The following is a 19543-nucleotide window of genomic DNA, read 5'->3' as shown; positions in this document are numbered from 1 at the left end:
TGACTGGGGGGTTTGTTTATTTTCCAGCCCAGAGAGGTATCATCAAGTTCTGGGATGAATTTGGTTATTTGTCAGCAAACTGGAACCAGCCTCCATCGAGTGAACTGCGGTACAAGCGCCGAAGAGCCATGGAGATCCCTACCACCATTCAGTGTGGTGTGTCTGCTCTCCCTGGGCAAGGGGGGAGGGACTCCTAGCTGCCAGTGAGGACCAGCTTAGGAGATTTGAGAAGAGCTTTACCATCATTATCACCTTCTAGGGCTTCTCTTCTTCTGTGAGCTGCTCTGCACTTGATGGTACCTTTAGACCCCTTGACATAAGGTTCCTTTCCTGTGTGGAGTACTAACTGGGATGTTCTTCAGGTGCCCTTATAGCATGGGGCAGGTGTGGCCAGCAGCAGTGGTGAGAATGGACTTAGAGATGTCATAGGAACTGGAACTGGCTAAAGCCACCCATCCCATCTTCCCTGTAGGCAATGGGAAGTGGCCACCTAACGTGTTCTGATGTGCTGGCCATGTGTGAGCACACAAGGGACCTGTTTACAGGTGACTCCCAAGTTCAATGCAAGTTCTCTTCCATGCACCTCTGAACAGCTCTGGCTAAGACCTTACAGGTGTAAGGGAGATTTCAACACAGCTGTTTTATCTCAGAATAGAGGCACACCAAACTCCCTCCACCTCATTTTCCACACAAGACTCGGAGAGGTGGATGGAGTGAGGAGTGGGAGGCCAGTGGTGTGGAATTACTTTGTTAGGCTCTGCTGCCTTGACAGTTTTATCAGTCCTTTCAAAATTCCTCCCAAAGAGGAGAGGCTTTCCTGTCATTCTTGTCCTTTGCTGTTGATGTCCTTCCAGAGCCTGATTTACTGCATTTTCTTTGCAAAACTTGGGGGTTTTTTTAAGCTGTTGATGTCCAGGTAGGCCAGCAATACTCTGGAAGCCAAATCTGTCTTCCTGGTTCATTTAAAACTTATTAAATGATCATAAATGTGGGGGTTTTTTTAGTGGATAAATCTCTGACATGTTTTGTGTTCATATCAGTAAGACATAGCCTGGCTTCTGAGGTGAGCAGTGATTTCAGGACAGACTGGCTGTTCAGTTTGATCTGTACCTGCTGTCCTTGCAGCAACAAGTGTGACTCTGGCCTTGGTTGATGTCAGGCATCATCAGATTTTTATGTGAGGTTGTTCAGCCTGGAGAAGAGAGGGCTCTGGGGGGGGGTTTATAGCAGCCTTCCAGTACCTGAAGGGGGCCTACAAGAAAGCTGGGGAGGGGCTTTTTAGAAGGGAATGTAATGATAGGATGAGAGGGAACATGATGATCTTTAAGGTCCCTTCCAGCCCTAACCATTCTGTGATTCTGTGGATGTCCTGTTATGAGATTTGAGGTCTTCTCCAATCACTTTATGATGGTGAAGCAAGATTTGCCTCACTATATCCTGTGTCTCTCTCTTTTTTTTTCCCCTTTGGGCATTAGTGCTGGTATCATTGGATGTACTTTGGAAATTGGTGTGGTCCTTGGGCATTAAATGAGCTTGAGAATCACTATGGAAAAAAAATGGTACTATGCCTCAGGCTGCATGTTTGTGACTTGCAAAGTCTTTGTCTCACAGATTTGTGTCTGAAGTGGCGAACGCTCCCGTTCCAGCTGAGTTCAGTGGAGAAGAACTACCCTGACAGCTGGGTGTGCTCTATGAACCCTGATCCTGAGCAGAACAGGTAAGAGTCAGTTAACATCAAGACTTCTCCACAGCATACCTTCCCTGCACATTGGGGTTTTTTTCTGGTCAGCTGTTCTTTGAGAGCAATTGGAGGGATGGGCAGTAACCCTGTACCTTTCAGAGCTGCTCATGGGCTGTGAAACAGCTGTGGTGAGGTGTGTGTTTGGAGCTGACACACTGCTGGGCAGTTGTGCAATACCCCAACTGCAGAGTGTGCAAAGCCCTGTCCCTGGGGAGGGACAGCCTCAGGCACCCCTGTGGGCTGTTTGGCTTGGGGGTGCAATACCTGCAGGACAGCACAGAGGGGGGGGGCACCCACCCCCTCTCTGGGCAGTCTGTTCCAGCCCCTCACCACTCTCTCTGGAAAGAACTTCCCCCTGATATCTAATCTAAACCTTCCTTCCATTAGTTTTAATCAGGATTTGGTGAAATAAAGTTTCTTCTTTGGTTTTTCTGCACTGCCACTGGGAACATGACTTCAGCCTGAGTTTATGCTCACCAGTTTCAGTGCAGGTAGCACAGGCAGCAATTGAAGAACAGCCAGCACAGGCTAGAAGTAGGGTGTTGTCAGTAGGGTCTTTGCAGTTGTCTTTATTGCTGCTATAGCTCCAACCCAGGAGATGCACAAATGGCAGCAACACCTCTGAGTTGCAGTGAGCCCAAGAGGGACATTTTGCACCCTTGAGGGAACAACACAGGAATTAATTTCAGTGATGTGTTTCACAGTTCCCAAATTTAGGTCCAATCTAGTCATTTCTTTGAATGAGGACAGTGGCTGCTGCAGGCTGCTGCTTCTCCAGGGAGAGACAGCACTGGGAGCTGATGCCTGTCTCTGTAGTATTAAGAGGGACGCTGCTCAGCCTTAATTCAGGTGCCTTGGCTCACAGAGAAAGGAAATGAATCCAGGTGGTAACTTCTAATTGCAATAAAAATTTCAACATCTGTGCCTGAAGAGGCTACAGAGAAGTGTTGGTGCTGCTGCTTGGGAAGTTTGGACTTCCTGGCTTCTTCCTTTTTGGCACTGGAAGAATACTTACACCGACTCCCCTGCTTTTCCAGCTGTTTGGGTGTGGGGCTGCAAGGAGTTGGGGGTGTGCTGAGGATGCTCTGCACTGCTGGGGCAGGGCCAAAGCTGTAGGAGAGGCAGCCACACCTCCATCCCCTGGGTGGAAGCAGTAGTGAGGCCGGGGGTGTGTTGCTAGTAGAGCACAGGTAGGCTGTGCACAGCCACACAGGGGAACGTGCAGGGCTCACACTAACAGTACTGGCAGCTTCAGCCTTTTCCCTCTTGGCTGATGAGTGGAAATACGTGCCTGGCCCTTGGAGCCCACCCCCTGGTTCCTTGCACTGGGCTAGGTAAGCCCTGAGGCCTGCAGCCCCAGGGGCTGGGGGTACAGGAAGGCAGGTAACTCATACAGACCTCCCAGCATCTTGCCTTAGGTGTGCTCTCCATCTTCCCAGGTGCCTCCTGCCTAGAGGCACCCACAGCTTTGCCTACACCCCCAGACCTGTCTCCAGTAGTCAGGCAGGGCTCACCAGTCCCTCCAGTAGTCAGCTCCTGTGGGCTTGCCCTTAGGCAACCCCTCCCCTTGCTCCCTCGCTGGCCCAACACGTGCTGTGAACCTCACATCTGACACTCACAATACTCCAGACAGTAAAGTCCCCATTAGATTCAGCCCTCTTTTCACATCCAGGTGCACACCTGGACTCACTGCAGCTGGTGGCATATAGGCTTGTGCAGCCAGTGGTCCTGCTCCAGCTGCTGACACTCAGACCCCCACACACACACACCAGGGAGAGGGTTAGAAGCAGAGTGTTCTACAAAGACCAGTGTAGTGACCAGCCAACTCTATGTACAACTGGCCCTTTTTAGCCTTTTACTTCTCTGGTTTTTGTTTCTCCCCAAATCATCTCAGTCCCTTCCTGTACCTGCTTTACGTTCCTCCCATCAGTCCAAAAGGTCCTTTGGAGAGCCACTGCCATTGACTTGACATTAGGGCTGAGGCTGGCTTGAAACAGCCCTGGCAAGAGTCCCAGTGGGGTATCTGTTCCTCTAAGTACCTAACTTGAATTCCTTGAGCTGCCTTTGGGTCTCTGGGCTTGTGGGAATTGCCTTGGATGTGCTGTGGTGGCTCCTGGGATGGCCTGAGGGTAGCCAGGGAAGGGTGTTTCTCAGGTTCCCTCATTCACTGTTTTCTCTGTGTTCTTTTCTGCCTGTGCAGATGGTCTTTTTTATCATGTCACCTAACAGGAACTTCATTTACTAATGGAAGAATTTAAATGTTCTGCTTGTAATACCTTGAAAATTTGGAGGCATTTGGCTGTGTTTTATGTGAGAACATGTTGGGACATTGGTTGGAGTGAGCTAGAGCACCTCCACAGTGTGGCACATGCACCATGTCATCCCACATCCCTGGCAGGGTGGTGGGAAATGGCAGGTGAGGTGCTTTGGACAGGGGATCCAAACTTCTGGTCATTTCAGTGTCTTCACATGGGATCTCAGGAGTGTTGCTCTGGGAGAACAAATAACTCCAGGGTGGTTTTGGATTGAGTAGGCTCATATGCACTTTCCAGCAGTGAGTGCAGTTGTGTCCTTTTAGAGAGGGCAAAAGGTTTGCTACAGAAGTGGCACTGGCACTTCTCTGGTGTGGTTGGTAGAAAGCAGGGCTTCCTTGCAGTTCCTGTCCTTCCACATGCTATACTACCTGATGTTTCTTGCTGTGTCCTTGTGACAGCGTTTGGATATTTTCATCTCTGTGTCATGACCACATGGCCCAGGTATTTGTACTGGCTGAAGGAAGACTGAGGGTTTGGGAAGCACTGCTGTTGCCACCATGTCTGGGAGACCTCAAGCCAGTGTTCTGTGAGGGTCTGTGCAGAACCATACAGCCAAGGTGAAAATGAAACACTGGCAGAGCTGGTGTTCAGACTCTTTCCTTGCATCAGAAGACCATGTGATGGTTTTGTCTGCCTGCATTGTGTCTGTTGTTGGCACTGAGCTGTTCCCCATCCTTCTGATTTGCTCACCACCCCAGGTTCTGCTGGTGGCATGTTGTCCTGGGTCACAGGAGCTGAATGCCCTTCTCCACCTCTGTCATGTAAAGCAGTCATCCCTTCCAGGGCTGGTTTATGTTGGGCTCAGCACTATGTGGCACCACACAGAGAAGACAACACATCTGTCACACCCCAGTGTGAGGCTCACATTCCTGCCTTTCCCTGCCTGAAACCCACTTGGGTCCTAAAAGGCATTTACCATGCCAGAAACACCAGCTGAAGATGACTCTCTGGCTCAGGTGTCCTTGAGCATCACAGATGACTTGGTGTCTGTTCTGACTCTAAGGTGATTCCTTTCTTCTGACTTGCCCCAGTGATGGAGTCTCTGGGTTTGGATGGCACCAGGAGTCTTATTTCTCTCCTGTCAGCAGAACTCAGGGTGCTTTCATGCTCCCTTGGCTGTAAGGTACAACCTAAGGATGCTTTCAGCCCCAGCCCATCAGTGGCACAGGAGGTGGCATTTCTCTACTGGGAAACGTGCTGTGGAGCCACTTGTTCAGCTTTATCTTTGGGAATTGCAGCTGTGGTGCCAGGCAGCTCTTTTGCAGGGCTGACATCCCTTCCTAGCCAGGGAAGTGATGGCTCGTGTGACAACGCCCCAGAAGGGCTCTAGCTGGGAGGAGGCTGATGGAGAAATGCTGCTTCCTGAGCTGATCACAGGCTGTATCTCACAGATGAGTGGGTAGCCCATCAGGTGGCAGGTTCAGGATTGGAGATTTTGATAAAATCACCTCTCCTCAGGCTGCTGGAGTTGGTAACAGCTTGGCTCCAGGGCAGCACAGGAGTGGGATTCCTTCCCTGTGCGAGAGTTTTCTTGGTGCTGCTGCTTTCCTGTCTCAGTCACCCCTGGGACTTTGACCTGGTGTGTCTGTCTGTGACTGTTCTGTGACAGGAGATGAGCCTGGGAACCCTCAGTCCCCTCCTCTTCCTCTGGACACGTTCCCAATGGCCAGTTGCTGAGCCAGAAGTTTGGAGATTTTGCCAGTCTGCTTCCATGTACTTCCTGCTTGTGTTTTCCTCCTCTCTCAAGGACTCTCCTGGGTCCTGCATCTGAGAGGACCAGTGGGGTGGGACACTCCCCACTCTTCTGTAGGCCATAAGCTGCACAGGGTGGTAAAAGCAAATAGTCAGGGCATGTTGCAGAGGAAAATGCTGTGGCCTTGTGGAGTGAGGCAAAGGGCCTCTTCTGCTGGGAAGACTCATGTAATTTCAGGCTACTGGTAATTAGCTTTCCTTTCTAACTGGAAGGGAAGTCTGTAAAAGGAAGGATAATGAAAAGACAGAAGCTGATAAGGAAAAACTGCTGCAGAAGTCTGAAGTTCAGAAGCAGCACAGAAAGCCAGTGGCAGCTGTGCCTGTTCTTTGTTTGACTTGTAGGCTGGGAGCTGGTAGTTCCCAGCTGTAAGCAGAGAGCTTGGTTTGAGCCCTGCTGTGGATCCTTCAACCATATATGTGCTTCCCAAGAAGAAAACCATTGCTTTTGAGGCTGTGGAAAAGGAAGAGGTTTTTCTGCTGAGGGGTTTGAGGGAGCTGGGCTGGTTCAGCCTGGAGAAGAGAAGTCTGTGGGGGGACCTCATTGCAGCCTCCCAGTCCCTGAAGGGAGCAGAGGAACAGGAGGGGAATCAGCTTGTTAAAAGGGCAGAGACTGGCAGGACAAGGTGGATGGATTAAAACTAAAGGAAGGAAGGTTTAGATTAGATATTAGGGGGAAGGTCTTTGCAGAGAGAGTGGTGAGGGGCTGGAACAGGCTGCCCAGAGAGGGGGTGGGTGCCCCGTCCCTGGGGGTGTTCAAGGCCAGGTTGGATGGGGCCCTGGGCAACCTTGTGTAGCTCCAGGCCTGGAGGTTGGTGTCCCTGCCTGTGGCGGGGGGTTGGAGCTCTGTGACCCTTGGGGTCCCTTCCAACCCAGACTAGTCTGTGATTCTGTGATTCTGCTGCATTTGAGATGGGATATGGAGTAGTGCTCTGTGTGTGAGGCAGCACAGGTTCTGCTGTCATTGCTGAGGTGGCTTCACATTCCCTTCATGCTAGGTGTCAAGCTATGGAGCAGAAGCAGAAGGTACCACTGGGAACTCTGAAGAAAGACTTGAAATCACAGGAGGAAAAGCAGAAACAACTGTCAGAGAAGATCCGCCAGCAGCAGGAGAAGCTGGAAGCCTTGCAGGTGGGTCTGGAGGTCTCCAGCACAGCAGGTTTGAGTGACCTCCTGGTACAAATGGTTGATGCCAAGTCCTGCCTGGCTCAGCCTCTAAAGCCACCTGTGCCTCTCCATGGGTAGGGCTTGTTTTAGACAAAATCAGCATCTTGGCTTGCATTGCATTCCCTGCCAGGAAAAGGGGAGAGGCTGCTCGTGTTTTGATGAAGGAATGTCTCCTGAAGGACACACAATGCACCTTGTAATTGTTGATTCTATATTGGGAACCTGTTTGCTGGACTGGGTGCAGGCAGGCCCCAGCAGCTTTTAAAGCTGATTTTTATTGGTTTTATTATTTTTAAACAGAAAACCACTCCAGTTCGCTCTCAAGCTGACTTAAAGAAACTGCCCCTTGAAGTGACCACTCGGCCTGCTGGGGAGGTAAGTGGGTACCACCCTGGGCTCTGTCCTCTTCTGCACTTTCCTCAGCTGCTCTGAAAAGCAGTGCCCAACTCTGTCAAGCATGACACAACCAGCTGGTCCAGGGAGGGGATTGTCCTGCTCTGCCCTGTGCTGGGGCAGCCTCACCTCCAGTCCTGGGGCAGGTTTGGGCACCACGGGACAAGAGGGACACAGAACTGTTGGAGAGTGTCCAGAGGAGGGCAGTGAGGATGGGGAAGGGTCTGGAGGGGAAGGCTTATGAGGAGAGGCTGAAGTCCCTGGGTTTGTTCAGCCTGGAGAAGAGGAGGCTGAAGGGAGACCTCATCATGGTCTGTGGTGTCCTGATGAGGGGGAGCAAAGGGGCAGGTGCTGATCTCTCTCCTCTCTTTGGGGGCCAGGGACAGAACCTGAGGGAACAGCATGAAGCTGTGACAGGAGATTTAGGTTGGATGTCAGGAAGAGGTTCTGTGCTGAGAGGGGGTCAGGCACTGGCACAGGCTCCCCAGGGAAGGGGTCACAGCCCCGAGCTGGGCTGAGCTCAAGCAGCATCTGGACGATGCCCTCAGTGCCACAGTCTGACTGGGCTGGGCTGTGTGGAGCCAGGAGTGGGACTGCCATGATCCTGATGGGTCCCTTCCAGCTCAGGGTGTTCTGTGATCCTATGATTCTGTCATTCTCTGTACCCTCATTTCTTTCAGAACACCCAGTCACAGACCCGGCCTCAGCGGCCGCGCTCTCCTCCTCTACCTGATATAATCAAGAACGCTCCCAGCAGACCACCAGCACCACCTACACCCCTGCTGAAGCCAAGCCCTGCAGCTTGGCCAAATATCAGCACTCCCAGACTGGCAAGCATACTCACCAAGGAGGAGGCCAGCACTTCCAAGATAGATCAGTACACTATGACAGCTGGAAAGTCTAACAGCACTTTAAAAAGTCTTGCCAAACCAGGTACCACGATGAAACCACCCTCTGCTGGCTCACAGAGCCCCAGAAGCTCACGTGAGACATACAGTTCAAAAGCTGCCAAGGGATCAGCACAGAAGAAATCTGCTGCTGCCAAAGGCCCACAGGTGAGACCCAATGGGATAAAAACCTTGGACTCCTTACCTGCTGTCCTGCACAGCTTGTCTTACTCTGTCGCATGGGATTCACGCTGCAGTGTGTGCAGGACCAGGTAGCTTCTCTTCTGGGTTAAGGTACCATTGTGCATCCCTTGGGAAGGCTTGTTTGGTGGCTTCCCTCTGAAACCACACTACTTCCCCAGGAGAAGCAGCATGTGGAGTAGGGGGGTGAGTGTTTGCATGGTCATGTAGCACCTGCTGGAAAAGCTAATTCACTGTCAAATGAAGCTGAGATTGATTGATTGATTGATTTGTAAGTGGGTTTAAAAAAGGTTTTGCTTGATCCCATGCTGGAATTACAGCTGGACCTTGTTGGCTTCCAACAGGCCTCCACCGCTCGGAAGAGGACCTTGAACACCGTGGAGGATGGGTCTGAGGAGGAGGGGGAGCACAAGAAGGAGAAGACAAAACGGGGCAAATTTGTGTCAGTAAAAGATGAGAAGAAGGATGTTGGTGAGGTGGTGGTAGAGGTGAGAGGACACTGACTTTTCCCAGCAGAAGGTATTTGCCAAGTGTTTACGATACTGTTGGGAGGGATAAACTGAGTGCTCTCTGCTTGCAGCTCACAGACAGTGCTGGGGAGGAAGAGCTGGCAGAACTGAGGAAAGCTCAGAAAGGTGAGAAGTGAATCCTTGAACTGCCCCAGGTGTCTAACACAGTGCAGAAGAACTGTTGCAGGACCAGACTCACTGGTTACATGTGTGATTTCAACAATGAGCTTTTTAAACTAAGAAGGAGTCACTTTGGGTCCCAAAGCCTGACAGAACTCTTCATTCACATGCCACGTTTTCACCAGGAACCCCATGACTGGGCAAGATGCAGTTGCTGCATGGGAAGATCTGTAACCTGAGGGCTGCATCACCTTAACAGGTGTGATGCTTGGCTGCCTGGTGTAGACTGGTGTCACGTCCACCTTTCCCAACTGAATGGATTTGGGAGCTGTGTTAGCTGGGAAGTTCTGAGCTCTGTATCCAGACCTGCTGCACTGCTGCTAGAGAAACAGGGCTGAGGGTCTCCCAGAAGAGGTTGTAGCTAGGATGGTACTGCACTTTCTGCCAGAGCAGGGCATTTCTTCAGATTGTTCCCAAGGACCTCTCTGGAAATTGACCCACTAGGAACACATGGCACATTGTCCTGGAGACCAGCCCAAGCCCATGTCAGGCAGCCAGGGGTACAGGAAAAACCTGTCTGAAAATGCCATGTCATTTAATAGATTCATAGAATGGTTTCTGTTGGAAAAGATCTTCAAGACCATCAAATCCAACAGTCTATCCAGCCTTACAAGTTCCAACACCAGACTTTGTCACCAAGTATAATACCTGCTCTTCCTTTAAGCACCTCCAGGGATGGTGACTCAACCACCTCCCTGGGCAGCCTGTTCCAGTATTTGCCAAGCCTTTCAGTAAAGAAATTTTAACTAACACCCAACCTGATCTTCCCCTGATGCAACTTCACACTGTTTCCCCTTGTCCTGTCAGCGTTTCCTTACACCCTGTTGTTTCTGAGGAGGAGCTGAACCGTGTGCCTGTTGATGATTTACCTACCACGTGAGGGAATCCTCACAGCTTCGCTCCCCTCTGAGGGTGGCTGTTTTCCCTAGAGCTCTTGCAGAATGTGCTCTCCAGCACCTGAAGGTTTGCAAACACCCTGCCTCTCGTCCCCCTTGCAGACAAAGGGCTGCACGTGGAGGTGCGTGTGAACAGAGAGTGGTTCACGGGCCGTGTCACAGCCGTGGAGCTGGGCAAGCACGCTGTGCGCTGGAAGGTGAAGTTCGATTACGTCCCCACAGACTCCACGCCGAGGGATCGCTGGTAACTCCCTCCTGCATGCTGGGGGCTTGTTTTGCTTTCAGGAGGAGTTTGACTTCCACAGATGCTGAAGGCAAATGCGTTGGTGGCATGTCAAGAAGTGTGTGTGTGTGTGTGTGTGTGTGTGTGTGTGCTCAAGACTCTCCAGCTGCTTTGTAGGGAATAAGCATGATGAGTCCATGTGGTCTGCCCATGGCTCTGATGAGATGTTCCTGTGGAAGCAACTGTTGTGTTATCTAGAGGTCTCAGAGTAGCAGCTGGATACAGGTTCTGGTGAAGCTGTCAGTTGTGTTATCTAGAGGTCTCAGCTGCTTTGTAGGGAATAAGCATGATGAGTCCATGTGGTCTGCCCATGGCTCTGATAAGATGTTCCTGTGGAAGCAACTGTTGTGTTATCTAGAGGTCTCAGGGTAGCAGCTGGATACAGGTTCTGGTGAAGCTGTCAGTTGTGTTATCTAGAGGTCTCAGCTGCTTTGTGGGGAATAAGCATGATGAGTCCATGTGGTCTGCCCATGGCTCTCATGAGATGTTCCTGTGGGAAGCAATTGTTGTGTTATCTAGAGGTCTCAGGGTAGCAGCTGGATACAGGTTCTGGTGAAGCTGTCAGTGGTGTTTTGGGTATGGGCAATGTGGAAAAAGCTATCTAACTTTCCCTTAATACTTTTTTTTTTTTGCAGGGTAGAGAAAGGCAGTGAGGATGTGAGGTTGATGAAACCCCCCTCTCCTGAGTACCAGGCTCCAGATACACAGGAGCAAGAAGAGGAGGTTGTGGCTGCACATTCTACCTCAGACTTTGTTGGAATTGAGGTAGACACAACTGATTCCAGGAGGAGCCAAGAAAGAGTAGACTTACTAGTCCAACTCCTTCGGTGGGTTCATTGCAGGTCTTCTGAGCTGCTGCAGGCTGGTTGCTTTAGTCTTTCCAGCTCCCAGTTCTGGCTTTGTGTTCTCCTTTCCCACACAGGAATTGCTTGCGGTACTTCCTACCTCCCAATTTCCCCATCTCCAAGAACGAGTTGAGTTCCATGAGCTCGGAGGGGTTGTTGGCCTTTCCCTTGGTGAGTTCAGTATTTCCAGAAAAGGAAGTTTGGGGTGTTTTTTTCCCCACACATTCCATTCTGATGGCATCCTCTCAATGCAAGATTGTACTGCTTTTCAAAAGGTTGTTTGGCTCCTCAGCAGACTGACATAGCTGAGGAAAAACCTGATTGCCCCTGAAGCATACCTGAGCTCTTTAGACAGTTGTTGCCTGAAGATCTTTTTAATTACCATACATCTGTGTGGAAAAGCTGTTGGCTGCCACAATCCTGACTTCTTGTCCACTACTGTTGAGCTTTCACAAAAGAGAGGTGAGGTTGGAGGTTTGTAGAATCGGATGTGGGCTCTTTGTTCTGCCCCCAGCCATGCACACACCTGAGCTCCAGCAGATGGAACCTGAAACAGTGGGGAGACCAAGAAGCCAACCCAGTGCCCCAGGTGAGCAGGCTGACCACCTGTGAGCCAGCTGTACACCCTGAGGCTTTTTTGGTGGCGTCTCCATTTATTTGAGCAAGGACCAGATGGGGCTGAGCCTCCCATCAGTACCTGCACCCTGGCATCAGAAGGGCCAACACAGGCTGAAATGCAGAGAAATGGTCTCTGACATAGCACAGAGGAGTAGACCTTTCCAGAAGCTATCTGTAGATGACAAAAGCTGCCTACAGATGACCAAATGACAAAAGCCACTGCTTATTTGGTAGTCTTCAAAGTGCCCCCCTCCCTCACTTGCAGTGTGTATATTGGCAGTCTCTCTGTTGATTCAGGCATCTGCTTGTGTCACATGGCCCGTTGCACTCACAGGACACATTGGTCTTGCCTGGAGGTCTCTCCAGGTGTAGAAGGTCCTACCTGGCAGTAGTAAGCTGTGATGTCCAAGTGGTCTGTACTAAGGGAACTGCCTGTGTGCTGTCAAATCTTTCTCCAGTTTAACTCTGGGGTTCAGCTTTTTCCAATGTGCTGCATCCTCAGCCTGTACTCAGGCACTTTTTATTGCAGCTCTGCTTTTGAGGGATGTGAAAACCCATGTGATTGTTGTGCTGCCTGCAGTAGGCAAACTGGAAATGTGAATGTGAGCAGGGTCCAGCACCAGGGGCAGGGTGTGCAGGGACACGGTACTGGCTGGCGGTGGTCAGTCGCACAAGCTGTGAGTGCTGGGCTTTCCTTGACACTGGGTGCTTCTTCTTAACCTGTCTTCTGTTGTGGTTTGTCTTCTACAGAAAGAGTATTTCAGACAGTATGAGGTAGGGCTGCAGAACCTGTGCAATTCCTATCAGACACGTGCTGACGCCCGGGCAAGAGCCTGTGAGGAAAACCTCCGCAACTCGGAGAGGAAGCTGAGGGAGACAGAGGAGAAGCTGCAGAAGCTGAGGACTAACATTGTGGCCCTTCTGCAGAAAGTGCAGGAGGTGGGTGAGGAAGGGCTGTGAAACCAGAGCTGCTCCAGGAACCTCCCCCAGCTTTGGGTGCAGTTTGGGCTTAGACTCTCAGAACCAGCTGAGTACACAGCTGCTGTTGCTGCCCACCTCTTGGGATCTGTGTCTTTGGGGTGATGCATGTTGACTTGCACAGATAGATCCTTCATTGCATGGACATGGTGCACAGCTTCTTGTTGTTTTCCACTTCCTGCTGTGAAACATGGGGGTACAGGAGAATTTCCACAGGTACAGGCAGAGAATTTCTTGGGCAGAAAGCTGGTGCCAGATTCTGAACCCTAGAAACCTAGACCTTTAAACAAATCATATGAAAATGTTATGAAAGCTATTTATTATACTATTATTACATTGAAATAGGAAATGTATTTAAATAAAAGCTTTAAGCAAATACACTTTAAAAATACTTTAAATAAAATGAAGACCACCCAATGGAAAAGCAGCCAGAACCAGCTGCATGTGGAACATGCACATTTAAACCAAAAAAACCCCAATCCTAACATGGCCCTGACCAGCACAATAAATAAATCAGCCTGAGTGCACTGCTTGGCTGTCAAGTGCTGACTGATCTCCAGCCATTGTCCATCAGATTCTGACAGGGACAGCTGGTGGTGCAGATGTCAGCAGCTGGAGGGTGCTGGGAGTTGAGGCAGAAAGGCTGACCAGGGCAGGTGTTGCAGGGGCTGTTGTGCATCCTTGCACTTGTCCATTCTTGTACTGTTCTTCAAGGTTGATCTTTCCCTGGTATTTCTTGTGCCTCTGGTTTCAGGACATTGATATTAACACAGATGATGAGCTGGACGCGTATATCGAGGACCTGATCACCAAAGGAGATTGAGCAGCCTCAGCACGAGCCCTGGAGAAGTGGAGGAGCTGGTTGCTGCAGTGGGAGATGTGGATTCCTGCAGCAGAGAACTCTGGCAGCTCACCAAGGAGAGTGGTTTTCAGACAGTACTTGTGTTGGTGTACAACCTGTTGTTGTGACTTGACATGCAAAAGAGATCTGTGCTCTTGGCAGGAGGATTTTTAACACTGTAGTTCTCCAGTCTCTTCCTTTTTTTTTTTATAAATACTTATTTTTAAAAGAAATAGGAACTGTGCCTGATCTGGAAGGGTTGCTGTGTGTAAGATCAAAGTGGGAATGTCCTTTTTGCATCTGGAGTATATTCATTTGCTAAACCTGGAAGACCAGAACATCCTGCCTAGCACGTTGTCTCAAGTATGAACATGGCAGCAATGTAAAAATCAGCCTTGAGTGCAGAAGAAGAGGTCAGGACTCAGAGTTCAGAGGTTCTGAACTTGGGCTGGAGAAAGCCAGATCAGGAATTTGAGCTGCACAGGAGGAGACCAAACCACAGTTGCTGTGTGAGCGTGAGTGGAGGGGCAAAATCTCCATGACTGAGGGATTTGGGGATTGGCACTTGGCAGTGCTGTGAGGGTCCCAGATGTGAGGTCTCTGTGAGCAGGTGGGATTGTCACCATGCTAAGTCAGAGGCTGAGGGTCCTTCAGGAAAGAAGAGCCTCCCAGGCTGCTTGCAGTGGGTTGTGATCACTGGAGGGAGACACTGGACTTCAGGTTCTTCTCTAGTGGTCACCTTACTGCTCACTTCTGCTGCTGTGTCTTTGAGACATCTTTGCAGTGGCAGAAGAACTCTGCAGACAGCTGAAAATAAAGTGCCCCTCTGTTCTGTCCTCACCCCCTCAGGTTTCTGTTGCTTTGATCAACTTACTCTTCCAGATGACTTTTTACTGAGTGCTGCAGTTTGAACCTTTTGGAGCTCTGCACTGTTGAGTTCACCTTGGACCCTGGGTCAGCAGCAAAGACAATGCCTTTCCCTCCTCCTCCCCCCCCAAGGGCTGCACTACAGCTCCAAGCAGAGTACTGGCAACCACAGCCAAGATGATCTGGCTTGAGTTCACTGCCTGGCCAGCTTCTCAGTTCTGCCAGGACATGATGTCCACGAACTTGGTGCTTAGGAAACTGAAAGCCCCTGCAACCTGGTGGTCTGAAGAAATAAGAGTGTGAGCCAGAGCTGCCCACCTTCAGGAACACGAGATGAAATGGACCAGTGGGGTTCTTCAACAGCTGAGTATGTTACAGATGTTTTTGAAAAACAATTTCCAAAAATTAAACATCTTAAGCACAAGTTGTTGATAGTCCTGGAGAAACTCCCAAGTTCTACAGTCCTGCTTATTCCCTGAATTCCAGGTCCTTGTGACAGCACACAGTGAGACTGACTGCTGTCATTCAGGGTCTGTGTGCAGACATCCTAGCATGAACAAAGGTAAGCAGCATCCCCACCCCCCTGGGCACCTTCCAGGGCAGCAGGGCAGCGTCCCTTAAATGTAGTAACAAGCTCCAACAGTATTCTTGGATTTCTTCCATGAATCAGAGGTTGTGCTAGTTGAGATGGCACACTGGTGCTTTGGAGTAAACTCATCCTTCTGTAGAAGCTGAGCTTTATATTAAGGAGGAAGAAGACATCTTTCTGGTGGCCAGCAGAAACTAAAGAACCAGATTTCATTAAAATACAGTTCAGAGATGCTGCTGCTTGCAAGCTGTGTTTCATAACCCCTGGAGGGAACAAAATAGCTGCTTGTGTTTAGCCCCAGCCAGCAGCTGAGCACCATGTGGCTCACACACCCCCTCCACCCACCCTCTCCAGGCAGGATGGGAAGGAGAACGGGGACACAAAGGGAAACCTCATGGGTTGGGATAAGGACAGTTCACTGGGACAGCAGAGAGAGACCACTAACAACAGGACTTTATAGCAAAATACACAGACCTGGTGATACACAAAGGCAGCTCCTCCCCAAACCCCCCCTGAGCTGCACATCCTGGAGCAGCGTGTCCCTCCCTGACCAGCCCCCTTCCTACTGAGCATGGTGTCATGGTATGGAGTAGCCTTTTGGTTAGTTGGGGTCACCTGTTCTGTTGCCCACCCCAACATCTGCTGCAAATTATCTATACCCTAGCCAAACACACCCCCATCCCTCACTCACACCCCACTGCAGCCACCCAGGTATCACACACAACCCCCTGCCTCCCACCAGTATCATTCCCTCAGTCTATGGGCCATCCCCTAAAACACTCAGTTCATTTAGTTGATGACTTTGGGCTCCATCTGCCATCATGGATTTGATGGGTGGACTGTCCAGTGAATAAGGAACTGGCTGCATGGTCACATCCAGAAGGTCAGTTGGCCAATGGCTCGATGTCCAGGTGGAGAAGGGTGGGTGGTGTCCCTCAGGGATCTGTAGTGGGACCAGTGTTGTTTAATGTCTTCATCAGTGACACAGTGTGATTGAGGACACCAGGTTGGCAGATGACACCAAGCAGAGTGGTGCAGTCAACACACCAGAGGTGTGGGGGGTCATCCAGGGAAACCTGGACCAGCTGGAGAGCTGGGGCTATGCATGCCTCATGAAATTCAACAAGGACAAGTGCCAGGTCCTGCACGTGGGTTGGGATAATCCTTGTGATGAACACAAGCTGGGGGATGATAGCCCTGTGGAAAAAGACTTGGGGCTATTGATGGATGAAAAGCTGGACAGGAGTCTACAATGTGCACTTGCAGCCCCGAAGGCCAGTTGCATCCTGGGCTGCATCACCAGAAGTGTGGCAGCTTGAGAGATGGGATTCTCCCCTTCTGGTGATTCTGGTGAGACCCCTCCTGCAGTGCTGTGTCCAGCTCTGGAGCTGTCAGCACAAGGAGGACATGGACCTCTTGGAGCAGGTCCAGAGGAGGCCACAAGGATGATCAGAGGGCTGGAGCATCTCTCCTCCACAGACAGGCTGAGAGAGTTGTGTTCAGCCTGGAGAAGACAAGGCTCTGGGCAGACCTTAAAGCCCCTTCCAATACCTGAAGGGACCTACAGGAAAGCTGGGCAGGGCTGTGTGTAAGGCCATGGAGTGACAGGTCGAGGGGTGATGGGTTTAAACTGAAGCAGGGTAGGTTTAGATTAGGAAGATACTCTTCACTGTGGCATTAAGCTGTGCCAGGGCAGGGTCAGATTAATGTTGGGGAAAAAAAAACCCCACAGAGTCGTCAGGGCCTGGAACAGGGATCTGTAGTTTACTAAGTTTATCTAGTTTACTAAGATAACAGAAAGATACAATATAACAATGCTGACAGGACTTTAGAGCAAAAATCTATGAAGCTGTTGCTACACAATGCAGTTTCTCACCAAACCCACAGCTCAGGCTGTGCCACCCAGAGCCGTCCCGGAACCCGACCGTGCCCCAAGAACCGCGCGTCCCGGAGCCGCCCCTGCTCTTCCTCCCTTCTGGGACAATGGACGCTTTCTCCCAGTAGCTGCAACATTGCTCCATATGGGATGGGAGTTGGACACATTGTTGTCAAGTTGTTTGACCAGTTTCTCTACCGCTGCGATCACAGAGAGGGAAACATTGTCTTGATATTTCCAGAATCGGCAGGACACCTCAGATACGGTTGGTGGATATGTATCACTCCAGTCCATTGTTGCCAATGAATTGGTGTGCCCTGCTGGGGCACTTCGTACAACCTTACGCCACATATCTGGGGTGCATTGGACGTCATCAGGATCAGAGGGAAGCTGTGAGTTGTCCAGATCATAATAAATTACCTCCCGTACAGCTAATTCTCTCAGGTGCTGGATAACTGCCTCTAGGTTGTTACACTTGGGTGTTTGACATGTGATGTATTCCTTTATGGGATACCTGTCCCTCACACTTGACAGTAGTCGCCTCCAGAGGCTGAGGATTTCAGGCTTTTCCCCAATTGCCTTATCAATGCCTCCTTCTCTAGCTAGGGATGCCAACTGCTTGGCCTCCCTGCCATCTAATTCCAGACTACTGGCCCCGTGATCCCAGCATCGGAGCAGCCAAGTGATGATGTGCTCACCTGGGCGGCGGCTGAAATCTTTTCGAACCTCACGCAGCTCATTGAGGGTCAGGGATCATGTGACAACAACCTCTGGTTCTGCCTCATCCTGAGATGGTTGAGATGGTCCTGCTCCATCATCATCCTCATCCTCCTTCACTACAGGAACAACTCTCTTTGTGTATTTCCTCTTTCGTACGGGAGCAACAGACACTGATGTGGGTTGATTTTTTGTTTTACCGGCAGTATCTGCTGTAGGGGCAGCAGTAGCTGCAGCATCGGTTGGAGGGGTTGCAACAGCCACATTTCCAGTCACAGGGGTTGCAGTAGCCACAGTGCCAGTCACAGAAATTACAGTAGCCTCAGTGCTAGTCACAGTGGTTACAGTAGCTGCAGTGCCAGTCATAGGGGTTGCAGCAGCGACAGTCTCTGCTGGTCTGTTTTCCTTCCTTTCCCTCTGACACTGCTGACTGCTATCAAGCAGTGTTTGGTAAATAGTGGCCAGGACCCAGCACAGTGCAGTAATGTGTCCATCTCTGGGAAACTTACAGCAATTTCTTTTCAGATATGCAGTTACTTTATCAGGGTCCTCTAGCTGTTCAGGGGTGAAACTCCAAAACATCGGACGTGAGAAAGTGCCTAGGTAGTTGCCCATACTCTGCCACGTACCCTGCCACTCGTGATTATCTGGCCTCACAGAAAACTCTTGAGTGGTATTCATAAACCTGTGCTTAATATTGAACAAAAGCTGAACCATTTGCAACAAACCTGATAACAGCAAAATGCTAGTTTGAATATCCAGAGATATTGGAAATTTTCAAAACCTGTTACCAGAGCTGTTGTATTTAGCCCAAAGGAAGAGAAAGCAGCATGGATATTTCTTTCTGTACTCCCACCATACCAGCTGCCATTATTAACCCCTCCCTGTCCAAAGAATAGACAGGGCAGCAAAATCTCATACAGATACCAGCACAAGTTCACGATCAACGATATCAGTAAATACCAGAGCATCGTGACCAGAGACTGCTTAAACCAAAGTGCTTATCACAACTTTGTCTTAATTACAATCAGGTCAGGGTCAGATCTACCGTTATCCCAACCTTTCAGGCCGCACGTTGGGCACCAAAAAGACTGTCGTGGTTTCACCCGGCTGAGAGCCGAGATGCACGCAGCTGCCTGCTCCTTACAGGAAAAGAGCAGGGGAAGAAGGAAGGTTGGGGTGCGGGTTGGGGGGGGGAGGTGGGTTGTGGGGGGGGAGGTGGGGTGAGAGGCAAGGGAAGGGAAAAGGAAGCGGCAAATAACCCCAAAACCAAGACACTAAGAGGCCCGTGGATTGGGATAGGGATAGTTTACTAAGATAACAGAAGGATACAATATAACAATGCCAACAGGACTTCAGAGCAAAAACACATGAAGCTGTTGATACCCAATGCAGTTTCTCACCAAACCACACAACTCAGGCCGTGCCACCCAGAGCCGTCCTGGAACCTGACCGTCCCCCAAGCACCGTGTGTCCCGGAGCCGCCCCTGCTCTTCCCCCATCAGCCCCCGATATCCTGGGCAGGACATAATTGGCATGGAATACTCTCCTTGGCCAGTTTGGGTCACCTGTCCTGGCTTCGCCCCTCCTTTCTCATGAACAGAGAAATACGAAGAGCTGAGAATGTCCTTGACTGTCTGACAGCAACTAAAACCATCAGGGTGTTATCAGCACTGCTTTCATTTTAACTCTCAAACACAGCATTCCATCCGCTGCTACAAATGAAGTTAACTCCATCCTGACCAAAACCAGGATATCCACTTGGTTCCCGTATCTGTAATGACACAGGCAGATCTCCTTCCCCAAGTTAGTATCTGTAACTTCATTTCTTCCTAACACCTGACATTGACTTTCTTTATTTTTCTCTTTTTTCCTTTTTTTTTTTTTGTGG

General features: G+C 50.3%; 1 protein-coding gene across 2 annotated transcripts in view; it reads left to right on the top strand.

Annotated features, from left to right (window-relative positions):
- The window catches only part of LOC311198211 (ATPase MORC2-like), a 61525-nt gene extending 46238 nt beyond the window's left edge, over positions 1–15287 (top strand). The window contains exons 15-28 of one of the 2 annotated variants that reach the window (XR_014617687.1): positions 28–156; positions 1612–1717; positions 6804–6936; positions 7273–7347; positions 8046–8420; positions 8798–8941; positions 9034–9088; positions 10141–10282; positions 10957–11148; positions 11244–11337; positions 12535–12723; positions 13517–14837; positions 14957–15032; positions 15141–15287. Coding sequence is in view for 1 of the 2 variants with exons in the window: in XM_084272111.1 (XP_084128237.1) it covers positions 28–156; positions 1612–1717; positions 6804–6936; positions 7273–7347; positions 8046–8420; positions 8798–8941; positions 9034–9088; positions 10141–10282; positions 10957–11148; positions 11244–11337; positions 12535–12723; positions 13517–13585 (1703 nt within the window). In the remaining variant the exon portion in view is untranslated. Of the gene's footprint in view, positions 1–27; positions 157–1611; positions 1718–6803; positions 6937–7272; positions 7348–8045; positions 8421–8797; positions 8942–9033; positions 9089–10140; positions 10283–10956; positions 11149–11243; positions 11338–12534; positions 12724–13516 lie in introns of both variants that reach the window. The other variant, XM_084272111.1, reaches the window with a different exon arrangement.
- Positions 15288–19543: the final 4256 nt, after the last annotated feature.

Source organism: Gallinula chloropus (assembly GCF_964237585.1).
Source record: "Gallinula chloropus genome assembly, chromosome: 17".
In the NCBI taxonomy this organism is placed as follows: domain Eukaryota; kingdom Metazoa; phylum Chordata; class Aves; order Gruiformes; family Rallidae; genus Gallinula; species Gallinula chloropus.
This window is presented reverse-complemented; position numbering and strand designations above follow the sequence as displayed.